At 41.0% G+C, this 16,331-nt stretch overlaps 1 protein-coding gene across 2 annotated transcripts in view; it reads right to left on the minus strand.

The window, feature by feature from the left end:
- Positions 1-9,595: 9,595 nt before the first annotated feature.
- SULF1 (sulfatase 1) overlaps positions 9,596-16,331 on the minus strand; it is a 142,230-nt gene continuing 135,494 nt past the window's right edge. Inside the window, exon 21 of one of the 2 annotated variants that reach the window (XM_056522117.1) lies at positions 9,596-10,613. In XM_056522117.1, coding sequence (XP_056378092.1) covers positions 9,823-10,613 — 791 coding nt within the window. In that variant the 3' untranslated portion in view covers positions 9,596-9,822. The remainder of the gene's footprint in view (positions 10,614-16,331) is intronic. The other variant, XM_056522118.1, reaches the window with a different exon arrangement.

A 16,331-nucleotide genomic window follows, 5' to 3' on the forward strand; every position in this document is an offset into this window, starting at 1 on the left:
CCAATGAGAATGAAACCATTGTATCCTTGAATAAGACGTAGGTTTATCAGCTTGTATTATTCCATAGTATTTCTCATGTTCCAGTGTTAAGCACAAGCAATTTTTTTTATATATAAACAATTTAGACACTGATAGATTTAGACTTTAATATAGATATAGATCTACAGGTATAATGATATCCTACATAAGCAAAAAAATATCCAGATGTTTGCCTATAGATTTAAATGATATGCTAAGACTATGTAAAAAAAAAAAAAAAAAAAAGGTGCAATAGAACAAAATCTCAATATAAGGGCAACATAAAAAAAAACTATCTGTCCCATAGATGACTATAGAAGTATGACTGGAATATTTATTTGTCATAAGGCAGTTTCATTATACACTGGATGCAAATACCAATAATAATACCATAATATGCAATAGGGGTTTTCTTATTAGATTTTTGTAAGGGTCACATCGATGGGGGGGGGGGGTCTGGGAAGTAGAACCCCCACTGAAAATGAGATTAGATGTGGATTTTATTAGAAAACTGTGTAATGAATTTTCTAAAATAGATAGAAACTTATGGAATGCATATGCCCTAAATTTATAGGGGTACTTTGTAGGATAAAAAATGTTTGATTTGAAAACATTAAAGAGTACTCCTTTTAATTATGAATGGCAATCCCATTATTTTAAATGAAAATGGAGTTGGGCATGCACAGCGGTAGGTGGTCATTTGTGACATCAGTCAAGGGTCTGAGCCATTATAACGTGTGTGAGACCAATAGTGTAAAGATTCTTTTTGAGGAGAGGCCATAAAGGTGTGTGGATAGGCCATACTTGATCCACTGGAATTTTGGAAGAGAAAAAATATGCAAAGTAGCTTTCTTTTAAAGAAAGAAGAGGTGTGATCTCTGGTGCCATCTATTGGATTGAATGGCATGTATAACCTTTATGGCAAAACTTTATAAAATTGTTAACCTAAAGGGGTTTTTCAGGGAAGAAAGAAAGTCTTGGGTTTTTCTTTTTGTGTTTTTTACTAACCCCCTCCCTGACCAAATTTTAAAAAGAATGTTTTGTCTGGACAACCCCTTTATGTTAGTGTGCAGGGTCACATAGCACAAATTACATACAAGGATGAGCGACCTTTTAATACATGATATCTTTGAGTCTGAGATGTATTTTGCAGCATGTCCCTGTTCTATCTCAGTGGAGTCCTAAGCAGGGCTCTTCCCATCTATTAAGTCCATATCTTCTAGTACGACATACGAAAAAATTAACATATCTCTAAAACACTATTTATTTACAACCGTTTTTTTATGTGTTATTACTGTGGACATTTCTAGTCTATTCAGTTGAAGAGGACTCCGTAGTGCTGTAGTTATTACTGGCTGAGTACCCGGCGCTGCCCAGTTTTTCCTACATTATCCTTGTGGGGGAGGAAAAGCAACAAAGGAGGAAGCTTTTGTCCTCATATACCTTCCCTAAATCCTGACCCCATATCCCCTCCTCATATTCCGACCTAAAATCCTGCCCTCATATTTTGTTCTTATATCTTGACCCCATATCCCGTCTACATATCCTGACCTCCCATCCTCATATCCCATCCCCATAGCTAATCCTCATTTCTAATCCTCATATCCCATCCTCAGGTGGGGCTGCGTTGTGGTAAAGATATTGTAAGCTAAAAATAAAAGGGGTGTGGCTTAAAATGTGGACATGTCTTTTTGAGGGGGGACATGGCATGCAGGGAGGGTGTGGCTTACCAGCCGGACTGACACATTCACCAGGAAATGTAGAGCGGAGCTTGTGGAGTAAGGCACCAGAAGTCCTATATACTTGCATGGGACTTGAAACAAAAACCCCATCCTTTACATATGGGGCAGGTTTAGTGGTTAATTTAACTATTATATATTTTTATTTGACATATAAGTAATATGTAAAAAAGTATTATCGAAATATTTCCAGCTGCTTGGAAGTTATGCAGTATCATATATTTCCCATAGACCTGTATGGGACTTTAAATAAAAAACCCAACTCTTGCAAATGGGGGTGAGTAAGAGTTAAATTACCTATCCTATGTTTGTTATTGACATATAAGTAACATGTGTGCCAAGTTTCATGTTAATATCTTTAGTGGTTTGAACGTGATGCTGGAACATACATACATGCGCACACACACACACACACACATTGAGTTTTATATATATAGATAACATAGGCTGGAGTATTTGTGTTTTATATCTTCGTTATTTAATGACTAGAATATATGTAATATGAAATAAAAGGTTAGCAGCTAGCATTCTGGGATAGAACTAGAGTGCTGGGGTAAGTGGACAGTGGTCTGTACCATACCTAATCATTGGACACCATGCTGTCACATGACATGACCTGTTAACCTTTTCCTTTCTTTCTCTATTTCATGTCACATGTATAGCCTAATTGTTTTTATTTATTAATTGACTTTTAACTTTTTTTTTTTTTGCAAACAAAGGTAAAAAAATGTAACAAATGATCAAACTTAATGGAGGTGCTTACTTAGTTCAATGGTCAGTTTCCTGATAGAATACTATAGAATTACTAGTACTATATGTATAGTACTTTACAAGAAACAATGAACACTGACAATATTCTGTGTCAAATACCTCTGCAAAAGCAACTTTCTCAGTAATAATGTAAAAAGGAAGAACTTAAAGGGGTACTCCACCAGAAAACATCTTATCTCCTATCCAAAGCATAGGGGATAAGATAATTGATCATGGGGGTCCTGCCGCTGGGGACCCCCGCGATCTCTGGGCCGGCAGCAGCTGACATGGAACAAGCTTGGAGGAGGCATGACGGCTAGTACGTAGTCGTCACGCCTCCTCCCATAGATATAAATGGAGGGGCCGTGGTGGCTGTAGACTCCAGTCATCCAGCGTGGAGTGGAGTTCGCTCAGTGCATCAGATGACTGGGGTGCCGCAGTGGAAATCACGGGGGTCCCCAGCAGATGTTTTCTGGCCGAGTAGCCCTTTAAGGAGTTCTTAGAGACTTTAACCCTTAGGTGGGGGTCCTAAGAATAGGCCATCAATTTTCCATGTCCCAGAGAATCCCTCTGAGTCATGGACAACAGTTCTGAAGAACATTTTGGGAAAATTGTACATATAGAAATGGCTCAGTTAATGTCTGCTAATGCTAGTCATGAAAACGCTGGTTTTGCGATTTGACTTCACTAGAATGGATGGATGTGTGTTGGTGCTTTATCCAAGGACAGTGTAGAATAGCCAGTGCGTCTCCTCTTCGGTATGAAATACCATTTTTCTGATTGCAGATCTATATAAAGTAATGTGTTGATGCTTAATCCCAGATGAAGGAAGACAAGTATTACCACATTGAGTATGGCACAAGAATGTGTATAGATGTGTTTCACTTGTAGTACAAGAGTCATGCAAATCTGGTTTGTACCTAAGTTAGGTTTGTTTTACTTGATATTTATTTCTATGATGACCTTGAAATTATTTTTTGGGAAATTTCAAACTGGTTTGTTCAATTCAATCTTTCTGAAAATGTTGTTTACAAACCTTTCGATACTTGATATATTATGATGTAATAAAGAAGAAATGTTCATACTGTGCATTTTACTGGTGTCATTCCTTGTTTTGCTTTGTGAATTGATGGATTATTGACTTACTATTAATGTTTGACTATTCTATGAAACAGGTTATTTCCAGGCTTAAAAAAAATATTTGAAGTGTGCAGTTGAGATCAAAGATCCCATGACCCCTACTCTAAACGAGAGATAGCCAGTACATGGAGACTTAATGGAGAGATGGCTACTTACTGCATTGAAGTCTTTGGAGCTAGAATGCTGTGAATATACATAATCCTCTTTAGAGGTGCATTTTGATTAGGTGGCCATGCACTTTCAATAGCTGTCTGCCAAATGTTTGTTCAGCGAACTGCTATCTCTCCGATCCTCATACACAAACATTTGGCATGATTGAATGTTCATGTGTTTTCTATGGAGAGAGGAGGGTTAGGCTACTGCCAGACAGCTCGGCTGGAATTTTATTTCTTTTAGAACAATAATAGGGTCAAGGGAGAGTCAGGAGGCCAACAGTAGGCCAAACTGGCTGAATTTGGTGGATTTGACCATTTTCACCTTGTAGACCACATGTAAGAGTGTGGAATCCCCGCCACTGAAGAAACATAGCTTGCTCCTTCTGAAGATATGCTGCTGAAGACTGAACATCCACCAAAGAAGACGATGCTCCTGACTCACTGCTCTGGACTTGCCGCAAAAGATGGTGCTCCCAACCTACTGCATCGGACACAACAAAGGACATGCTATAGACTCCCTGATAGTAAGAGGGGAGCTCCCAAGCTGTGAGTAGTTTGGGCCTTAGGTCCTCTTTAAAGAGGTTCTCCACCTAAATGTATTTGCAAAATAGGGTAGATAGATAAACAATTGTCAGTTCCACTGTGAGCTAAAGTCCTCGATGATCTAAAAACACCTTGGTTGCTAGGGCTTTGCTGCATGACAGCTTCTCTGAAAAAGACTTGTTGGGCCCTGTTTTCCTCATAACCTGGATCTGTTTCCATGGACTTTTAAAAGGGAATCTGTCAGCCCTATATTATGCTCAGAGTGTCAAGTAGACGTTGCTGAGCTGCGCCAAATTTCCCTGTTTTTCCACTCGTCATTAATTTTCTAAACAGTGGGCGTGGTTAAAATTTTCTTCATAAACTGATTTATTTATGAAATTGTTAACCCTGTTTTTTGGTGCCTTTTCAGATTCAGATTTTTTATAGTTTCTTGACAGGTACAAAAAACATAAATATGAGGAAAAACTTAAAAGAAATTTACTATGAAAAGGGAAAATAAGATGGAAAATAGTAAATGAGAGCCTATGTCTGAGAAAATATTTATTTTGGCACACCAGAGGTTTTTTTTTTTTTACTGCAGAGGACACATGCTGCTGAGGAGAAAGACACTGTGACAAGTACATTGCCCCCGCACAACTTGGGAACAGGGACCAAAGTGAGTTTTTTGAAGAGTTTTGAAGCCAGCAGATCTGAAAGGAGGGAACATTATAAAGGAAAGATGTATTTATCTCCTTTCTGTAGTATACACTCCGGTGTATGGCTGAAAAGAACACATCCAGGAATCTAGGCTTATGTTGGTGTTCAAACTACCAAATTTGATATTCAAGTGTAATGCATAATAACACCTTTTAATGATTTATAGCATTGACATATTGAAGGAATACTACAGGAAAGACTGATGCACCTAGGTCAGGGGCGGTGTATGATCTTCTGTGTTATTTTAATCTATGATTTGCGACCCATCCTATTAGGTCCTGAGCATAAGTGTATCGGTTTTTCCTGGAGTGCTTCTTTTAAGTGGTATTGACTGTTGTATATTGTGACTTGATCTACGCTTCAAGGAGCATGTATTTGCCATGGATGTAACATTACCATAGCAAAATCTTGAATAGATTCCCACAGTACAAAGGCTGCAATAATCGATAGAGGGTACAAAACTGTAAACTTCCTGTAAAGTATCCAATTTATGTTCTTTACTTGCTCCTGCTCACAGAACTCCTCTCCACCTTCCAGATACCTGTGCTAGCAGTTAAAAGGGTTTCCAGGACTAATGTTTTTGGTTTAAATTAATCTAATTTAAATCAAATGTAAAGGAGAGTTCTGGGATCCAATTTTTTTATATTTTGCTTGGGGCGTTAAAAAAAATAAATAAAATACACAATACTCACCTACATCGCAGCTCCCAGTCCAGGGCTTTCCAGTGCCCTGGTGTTTACCACCGTTCAAGAGGAGATGTCTTAGCAGGACCTGCCCACTCAGCTAATCACCGGGACACCGCTGCGGACAGTCATTGGCTGGGTAAGCCGAGCTTATCACAATATCTTCTCTCTAAATTAGCAAAAAGTGTTGAGAAGCAATGGGGACTGGAAGTCGTGGGACCAGGAACTGTGGGGGACCAAGGTAGGGGAGTATTTTTTTAAATCAGATATCCGTTAAATATTGGTTCTGCACTTCATCTTCTTAACCATATCTTCTTGGATCCGCTTTTCCTAACATAAATCATTTGAGGCTTGCTCCTCTCTTTTGGCGATGTGTTTAATCAGATCCTGTTCAGCCATCACATAATTTGTCAACACCCCTAAACAATGCACAAATCAGAACCATGGATATTACACTGGCAGGTGCAGGAGCTATTTCCCCTTGTGCATATGCATACTATATGAACCATGTGTGCTGTAAGAAACTTTCCTAGAGATTACCCATGTACAAGACATCGGTTATGTTGACGCGTCCATTGTAGGAAACCTGAGGGGGCTGGACAGAGTTTGTAGTGGGTGGAGTTGCTATGGTGTAATAGGTTGGTTATAGTGTTAGTTATTAGATGTACTGGGTAGGCACTACAATATCAGGCACTACGAATAATTTGCATTCTGGGAAATGTTCATGGAGGAATTCAGGACTGCAGAAATATTTAGAAACTGTAAAGGGAGATTCAGAAGCCAAAACAAATAAAAAAAGTCAGAAAAATATATTTATGCATCTTTGACAGATTCATCAGGTCAGGGAGTACTTTATAGAATCTTCAATTCCCAAAACACCCTTTTAAAAGTTCACTATGTCCTTGGCTTGTTTTTTTTATATTGCATCTATTTTTCATATTTAAAGACTATGAGAGTTGTGGTTATTTTGGTATGTCGTGTCACACCTTACTGGTAATGCTGTCTGGCTGCTCCCAAAGCATCAACACCAGGCAAATGCCAGGGCGCACAGTGAGCCTACTCTACACTTGTCATGCCAAGGGTGGGGTAGACAGAAAGCCCTATGTGACTCACGTACACCTGGAACCAGCCCTTTCTTCTAGCCCTTCTCTGCTGAGTCACTCATAGGCTGCACGAGTACAAGATACAAAAGCTAATCTGACTGCCTCATTGCGCGCAAGTTGCGAAAACTGGTTATGCAATTATTGGCTGTATCATTGCATGGACCCCAGATACCTACAAAGCTACTGGTTAAAAAGAAAACTAATTTGAGGGGCATTTATTTTGGGAATATGTGGTTCCAATCAAATCCCTTCTGACTGAAAAAGCTTATAGGCCAACATTTATCATTGTCTCTAGAAAAGGTGCCTTCGAAGATGTCTAGAAAAGCTGCAAAAAAGGCACAAGCAGGGTTTATTTGCACCTTATTTTGCCCCTTTTGGTTTACACATTTCTGCTGATTTTGAGTTGCAATCCACTGATTTTGGCAATACACATGATATGAAAGGGTTTTATGAATATGCCTTTTTTGTGAAAAGGCGCAAAGAATTTAAACGGGGTCTGGATGCATTTTTGTAGAGTAAGAACATTGCTGGTTATGGATACTAGATTTATAGGGACAGAACGTTGATCCAGGGATTTATTCCGACTTTCATATTTGGGGTTGGGAAGGAATTTTTACCTCTAGTATGAGGGTTTTTTACCTTCCTCTGGATCAACTCAGAGACTCATTAGAGTTATAGGTTGAACTTGATGGACTCTGGTCTTTTTTCAACCTTATGAACGATGTTACTGAAAAGTCTTTAAAACTACACCAGCCTAGACTTAGCTTAGCTTTACGGTGTACGTGAAGAGAGAACGTTCAGAAAATGTGACCTGCACAACATTTATCAAATGCTCTGTAACAATTTAATAAATTTGGTGCTTCTACACATTACCAGCACACAAAAAAGGTGTAGAAAAATGCTTCACGTACATCTACAATGATAAATGCTGGCCACAGTGATTTTATCCCAGACTCTACATCAGTGTTTCCCAGGCACCAACAACAGGTCATGTTTTCAGGATTTCCTTAGCCTTTCACATGTTATTAAATTATGGTCAGTCATCAGGCATCACAAGTGTTTACTGTATGAAATATCCTCACTCCTCTGTGGAGTACTTAAGGACTGCGCTCTATGCAACCTAACTGGTTAAAGAGAACCTGTAGCATTGAAATTGCAATTTAGTATGTGGGTAACAGGTTTTAGAGCAGTTTTGTGGGTAAAGTTTTAGGATAACTTGTCATTTATTCAGGGTATTATTCATTTATTAAGGGCTATATAGTCATGTGGGAGGTCCTACTCAGTGTGTTTGCAGAGAGCAATTAGTGTACTCCCTACTTGACTACTTAGCACAGTATCAGTAGAGGTTGACAGAAATAAATGACAAGTTATCCGGGTTCCCCATAATACTGTGTATCAATCTGCTCAGCTCCTCCAGCTTGGTAAGATGAAACCTGCAGACTGGACTGCATTTAAAGTGACAGGTTCCTTTCAAGGGCACTGGTTTGATTTTTCAATTCTGAAGATAAAATGTGGTTTACATCGTTGTCTTAATTTTTTAGTTTGATGTAAAAACTTTTGATGTGTCATATAGACATGGCAAAAGTTTAGATCGGTTAGGGTCTGGCTAGTATGTGCAGTGAGAAGTACTATGCTAAGTGCTACAAAGTCTACAGAGCCCATCTACTGTAGTGACGAGGAAGACAGGGAGGGAAGCATGTAAGCATTTAGTAGTGGGTGGGGGTCACCCAGACCCCAACTTATCATCCAGACCCCAACTTATCATAACTTTTGTCATGTCTCTAAAGTTTTTTTAAGCCATGTTTTGGCTTAATGTCCCCACAACCTAATATGGACAGGCTTCTGCCTTATGAAAATTAAATGTTTCCACTTTTTGGATAATGTACATTTGCCCAATAATGAAGGATAAAAGACATACAACTGCGCTAATCAAACGAAAACGATTTAAAGAAAGTTTCAGTTCGTAAAATTAAAGCACCTTTTTATTTGAAGAAATGTTGCTTCGTGACTTTCCTGAAGCCCGAGTTGTTCTATAAAAGTATAACAGATACTATACATGATTAAAAAAAAAAAAAAAAAAACACACAAAACCTATGATCTGAAATCTATTTACAAAAGGAGAAAAGTACTTTCATCACCATAAATATGTTTGGACCGTCATCATGTAAATGACAGGCACAGCAACAAGTAACTTTTATTATATGTACATAGACCATGTAAGGACTGCTTAGAGAAGAATAATATTGGTTACTCCATGGATCGAATGTGATAAGAAGAAGGTTCTTATGTCTCATCAGGAATCCAAAAACCATTCTATAATTTAAAAAAAAATGGTAAAACAAGACTTTTGAGGTAAACAGTGAATATGCTTTTTAAGATCAGTTAACTCTTTACCTGCAAGTACTGTTTTTGTTTTATACAATGTGCCTTGTATTAGACTGTTATGGGCAGTCTATATCGATTCCCATCAGTTACTCTCTTGTTGTACATATATCATGAGGTATTTGCAAATTTTGAATGCAATCTTTTAAAGGCACATTTTTTGGCACAGAATTTATTTGTTTTCTATGCTCAACTCCTCAGGATGCAAAGATAAAAATAAAGGTATAAACTTTGTGAGCAAGCTCGAAAAGCTTAAAAAGTGCAAAAATTAGTTTAATTAAGAAATTCCAGTGGTTAGAAAATAAAATATAAAACACAAATATTTAGTGGGGACATAAGATAAATTTGTGATCTTTAAAGACAAAAAAATATGAGCCCAAATGGTGAACAGAAAATTAAAAAAGAAACGTGTTAACAACATGGTATAAAAGTAAAACTTTGTGATGCGGTGATGTAGGTAACAACAAGATACGGGCAAAACCATCTGCGAATTATGATCCGATAAAAATAAAAACGGTTACGAATACCAAATCTGGAATGTCAAGTGCCACAAATTGTTGAGCGCTGTTTTTTGTGTTGTCATGCGTGTAGCTTAGTCATAATAAACCAGGGTTCAGGCACTGCCTTCTACATTAAAGTTTGTGTTACTCTCATCTGGAGACATTTTTGTAGATCTGACTTCTGTGCTTTCTTGATCTTCGTAATCGTATACCTGACCTGCCGCTGAGACCTTGCCTTTCTGTTGAGTTATGGAGTCAATGGGAAGGTAGATCTGATCTTTAAAAATATCTTCACTTGCATGACTGAGATGCTGTTGGGATTCTGTTGGGAGATAACTTATAGTCTGAATATTTAAAGAATGTTTGGATTCTAGTTCCATGAACCCATTACCACTGAAATCCATTTCATAAGTATCTAAATTTACATGGTCTTTCAATTTTTCAGTTTTATTCTTGACCCAGTGTGACTGGTTAGTTTTTTTTCTCCCATGAATATCATTATTTAATTCAAGTTTTTTCTTGTGATTAAATATCACTGTGCTCAAATTCAAGATACCAAAGTTGGACTCTATTTTAGGTTCCCTTTCTTCTGCAACTACACCACTAAATTCGTCTTCAGAATCAGCAGAGGACATTTCCACTAGAGTTGTCGTATCAGAAGGCCCAGATATTCGTTCAACCACAGTTGTATTTGCTGTATTTTTTTTAGGGATACTGTTCAGCAGTGCAAAAATTCTATCTACATCCTTCAAGTAATTAGCCCAGTCATCCGGACTAAGCCTGTAGTTGTTTCTGTAGCCATACAAGCTTTCATTTACGCGGTACAAATCTTCCAGTCCTTTCCAGTCAACATCCTCTGTGAAATTTGGCAGGTTAACCTTCCCATCCGTCCCATAGTTGTCCTCTGTAAAAACACAAATTGAATGTGTGAGATTTCGGTCCACATTTGTTTCTCAAACAAGTAAAATAATTCTACATTTCATAAAGGGAATGAAAAGGATAACAACAGAGGATAATGTTTGTAGAAGTTATGAAAGCATGAGAATGTTTTTTTTTTTTTTTAAATTATGGATGAATCACTTACCAAACAGCGTCTTAAAAGATCAGTATAACATAGTGCCTAAATCTTATGATTTTTACCATTTTGCATTCTAAGTGCACAGTAAATGCCTAAAAGACTAGTGCAATCCAACGGTGAAAAAGATGCTCACAGCAATCAGATCACTTATTTATTTACATTTATTTATTTATTAAATGGAAACGGATTTACATTGGAAACAGTGTCAGTTTTGTCATTTGTCATTAATTTTTAAGGTTCATAATATCTACGATATTTTACATAAAACATTATAGGAAAACCAAGGGTGCATTCACACTGTTACGCCGAGCGCTCCGGGTTCCCGCTCCTCCCCGGAGCGCTCGCAGCGTTCTCCTGTTCGCAGCACCCCGGTCAGACCCGCTGACCGGGAGCGCTGCGATAATGTCCCTAGCCGTGATGCGATCCGCGATGCGGGACGCGCCCGCTCGCGATTCGCATCCCGGCCCGCTTACCAGACTCGTTCCCCGTCTGTGCTGTCCCGGCGCGCGCGGCCCCGCTCCCTAGGGTGCGCGCGCAGCAGCTCTCTAAAATTTAAAGGGCCAGTGCACCAATGATTGGTGCCTGGCCCAATCAGTGTAATTAGCTTCCACCTGCTCCCTGTCTATATAACCTCACTTCCCCTTCCCTTCCTTGCCGGATCTTGTTGCCATTGTGCCAGTGAAAGCGTTCCTTGTGTATCCCAAGCCAGTGTTCTAGACCTCTTGCCGTTGCCCCTGACTACGATCCTTGCTGCCTGCCCTGACCTTCTGCTACGTCCGACCTTGCTCTTGCCTAATCCCTTGTACCACGCCTATCTCAGCAGTCAGAGAGGTTGAGCCGTTGCCAGTGGATACGACCTGGTTGCTACCGCCGCTGCAAGACCATCCTGCTTTGCGGCGGGCTCTGGTGAATACCAGTAGCAACTTAGAACCGGTCCGCCGGCACGGTCCACGCCAATCCCTCTCTGACACAGAGGATCCACCTCCAGCCTGCCGAATCCTAACACACCCATACCAGTTCTGCTGCAGATTTGAAGTAGTAAAATCCACAATTGTGATTCTGCAACTAAAAATTTTACAAGGAGATATGTATGTATTTTTGATTGCCTTGAAAAAAAACGTAATTGGGTAAACTTCAAATCAGCCTGCCTGATGGCTCTGCTTAGCTGCTTCTTTATCTCCCATTAATAAAAAAATATATATATAAAAACAGAGCCGCACACACATGGTTTTCCATCTTACTATTATCATATATTTATGGCATAATCTCTAGATATCCCATAAATTGTGGGAAAACCCTTTTAACAAGCAACACCATATTGCATCCTTTAAAGGTATCGGCCCTGATTTACTATTATAAACCCGACCTGCTTATGTTGGGTTGTGTGTCACAAAATGGTACAGCGCCCCACACAAATTGTGTTTGCTCCAGAAATTACGACGCAATGCACCAACATAAATCTACTAACCCGAAAAGGGGATGTGACCAACCAGAAGACAGTGTGGCTGACCAAAAAGGGGCATGCTCTCACAACTAGAGATGAGTGAATCGAAGCTGAGGAACCCGAATTCATTACGAAATTCAGGAAAAATTCAATTCGCAAACGAATGCGAAAATCCACGCAATTCTATTGCCTGAATCGCTTCATTAAACTCCATTTACTGCGATCCAGGCTTCAAGGCATCTAAAATGGAGGATCCACATGTCAGTACATGGGGCACGGAACGCTGGGAGGGAAGTAGGCGGGATGACCCTGAATCACATGCAGGATGCAGACTATCAGCAGCCAGTCTCCCATGTGATGTCACAGCCCTATATATTTGGCAGCCATTTTCCGGCTCGTCATTTCATTCATTACACTGCAGAGAGATAAGACGGACATTGCTGTGTGTGTGTTACACAGAAAAGCTTTTTGCAGCACCATTTCACCTCCTAGTCACCTCAGCCTTCTGTTGGACACATATCACAGCACACAAATGAATTCTTACTGCAGCGATTAACTCCCCCAATCACTGTGAACAGCATTGTATGACAGAGAGGGGCAGAGAGCTGTGTGTAGCCTCAGCTGCAGAAAGGTTTTCAGAGGAGGGAGAAATAATTTTTTAGGGCAAATCTGTATCTTTGTTCCACAACAAATGGTCTGCTGGTTATACTAGTTTGTAGACGGTATAATGCATACCCATTCTCTACGGACAGCCAAAAGTAATCACCAGCTGGTGTTTTACTCAAATAATTTTTGAAGCGTAAAGTAGCGCATTTTTCTGCCCTAATAAGTGCATACCACATACTTACATCTGAAGTAGTGTACTATTTTGTACCTGTTAATCTGTCAAGGGCCTATATACTGTGAAAGGACAGCCAATAGTACACACCTGCTGCTGTTCTAGACAAAAACTGTTTTAAGCGTAGTGAAGTGTATTGTACTCCCCTCATATATGCAATAAGTATGTCAGGCAGAGTAGTGCCAGGACGTGCACAGTGGAGTGGCAGAAGCCTACATTCATCAGGCCCAGGCAGAGTAGGGGCGTGTGGCAGTTAGAGTTGCAGCGAGAGACCTGAGCTCCTGGTGTAAGATAGCAGTCATGTCTCGACCAGCAACCCAGCAGCCATGATTGATCGGTTCACTCGGTCATGCACTTCATCCCAAGTGACATCCGACACCCCCAGTCAACAGTCGGTGGGTACCTCAGACTCAACCCTCAGTTGGCATGGCCCTCATGCTGCTGCTGCCACCTCAAGGTCTTTGTGCTGCTCTATATTCTCCTTATGCTAATGCTACCACCTCTTGGCTCTCTCATTGTGCTGCCCTATGGTCTCCTCATGCTGATGCTACCGCCTCCACGCTCTGTCATTGTGCCACCATATGGTCTCCTTATGCTGATGCTACCTCCTCCAGGCAATGACATTGTGCTGCTCTATGGTCTCGTCATGCTGATGCTGCCACCTCCAGGCACTCTCATTGTGCTGCCGTATGGTCTCCTCACACTGGTGCTACCGCCTCCACACTCTGTCATTGTGCCGCCATATGGTCTCCTCATGTTGTTGATGCTGCCACCTCCAGGCTCTCTAATTGTGCTGCTCTATGGTCTCTTCATGCTGATGCTGCCACCTCCAGGCTCTTTAATTGTGCTGCTCTATGGTCTCTTCATGCTGATGCTGCCACCTCCAGGCTCTCTAATTGTCTGCTCTATGGTCTACTCATGCTGATGCTACCACCTCCAGGCTCTCTCATTGTGCTGCCATGGATACTGCAAAACATAATTAAGGTGCTGGTCCCCTGTTTCAGAAATTCCTCTGCATTAGGGTCACTTTCAGGGCGCCTGATGCTGCTGCTGTCATCTCCAGGCTGTCTCATTCAGCCACTATATGGTATCTTCATGTTTCAGCCAACTCCAGGCTGTGTAATTCAGCCACTATATGGTATCCTCATGCTGCCAAAAACTCCAGGCTGTGCCATTCAGCCACTATATGGTCTCTTCATGCTGCCACAAACACCAGGCTGTCCCATTCAGCCACTATATGGTCTCCCCATACTGCCACAAACTCCAGGCAGTCATGCAGCCACTATATGGTCTCTTCATACTGATGCCACTTCCAGGCTCTGTCATTGTGCCACCATGTGACATGTCACTTCTTGTTAGATTTGGTCCTTTTGTACCCACACGCCGAGGCCTGGGACACTAAAAAGTGGGAGTGTTAGATTAAATTTCTATTTCAAAATCTTAAATTTCAATTTCAACATCTTAAATTTTAATGGTCTCCTCATGCTTCTGCCAACTCCAGGCTGTGCCATTCAGACACTATATGGTCTCCTCATGCTGCCACAAACTCCAGGCAGTCATTCAGCCACTATATGGTCTCTCCTCATGCTTCAGCCACCTCCATGCTGTGCCATTCAGACACTATATGGTTTACTGATGCTGCTGGGTCTGGGCCTAAAAAAAATTATGGTAGCACTAGCTACCATAAATATTCAATTAAAATGTCAAAATTCAACTTTTAATCTATTAATCTACCACTAATGCTACTGCCAACTCCAGGCTGTGCCATTCAGCCACTATATGGTCTCCTCATGCTTCAGCCACCTCCAGGCTGTGCCAGACACTATGTGGTCTCCTCATGCTTCAGCCACCTCCAGGATGTGCCATTCTGCCACTATATAGTCTCCTCATGCTTCAGCCACCTCTAGGCTGTGCCATTCAGCCACTATAGGGTCTCCTCATGATTCAGCCACTTCCAGGCTGTGCCATTCTGCCACTATATAGTCTCCTTATGCTTCAGCCACCTCTAGGCTGTGCCATTCAGCCACTATAGGGTCTCATCTTGATTCAGCCACCTCCAGGCCATGTCATTCAGCCAATAAATGGTTTACTGATACTGCTGGGCCTAAAACATTTTATGGTGGCACTAGCTACCATAAGTCTTATTGTTTAAATTTAAATTTCAAAATTCATCTTTTAATCTTAGGGATTGTGAAGCCCTAGTGTCTACTCATGCTGCTGCCAGCTCCAGGCTGTGTCATTCAGCCACTATATGGTCTCCTCATGATGCCAACACCTCCACACTGTGTCATTCAGCCACTATATGGTCTCCTCATGATGCCAGCACCTCCACACTGTGTCATTCAGCCACTATATCAGGGATAGGCAACCTTTTGGTAGTGTTGTGCCCCAAAAAAATGTTGAAGTCACTTGGTGTACCGGAAATATGGGTGTGGCTTTATTATGGGTGTGGATTACTGTGGTTGGGGTTTGTGGGGATGTGGCTTGTCACAGGGTAAGTGTTTTTTTTTTCTGAATGTTTCCAATATATTGTCCCTGCTGTAAGGACGGGGAGGGGATTGCCCACAGCAGCCAAAAGTATTTATTTAGCATGGATAAGCATTTAAATTCAGACCCCAGAATCAGACCCCACCATAAAACAAACCCCAGAATTAGACTCCAGTATCACTGCACTACATAATACGGACCCCAGAATCAGACCGCACCATAATACAGACCCCAGAATCAGACCCCAGTATCACCTACCCACATAATACAGACCCCAGAATCAGACCCCAGTTTCACTGCCCTACATAATACAGACCCCAGAATCAGACTTCACCATAATACAGACCCCAAAATCAGACCCCAGTATCACCGCCCCGCATAATACAGACCCCCAGAATCAGACCCCAGTATCACCGCCCTGCATAATACAGACCCCAGTATCACCGCCCTGCATAATACAGACCCCAGTATCACTGCCCTTCATAATACAGACCCCAGTATCACCGCCCTGCATAATACAGACCCCAGTATCACCGCCCTGCATAATACAGACCCCAGAATCACCACCCTGCACAATACTGACCTCATCATAATACAGACCCCAGAATCAAACCTCACCATAATAGAGACCCCAGAATCCCCACCCACCGTAATACAGACCCAGGAATCAGACCCCACCATACTACAGACCCCAGAATCATTTCCCACCATAATACAGACCCCAGAATCATTTCCCACCATAATACAGACCCCAAAATCAGACTCTACCATAATA

This window comes from Hyla sarda, chromosome 5 (assembly GCF_029499605.1).
Source record: "Hyla sarda isolate aHylSar1 chromosome 5, aHylSar1.hap1, whole genome shotgun sequence".
In the NCBI taxonomy this organism is placed as follows: domain Eukaryota; kingdom Metazoa; phylum Chordata; class Amphibia; order Anura; family Hylidae; genus Hyla; species Hyla sarda.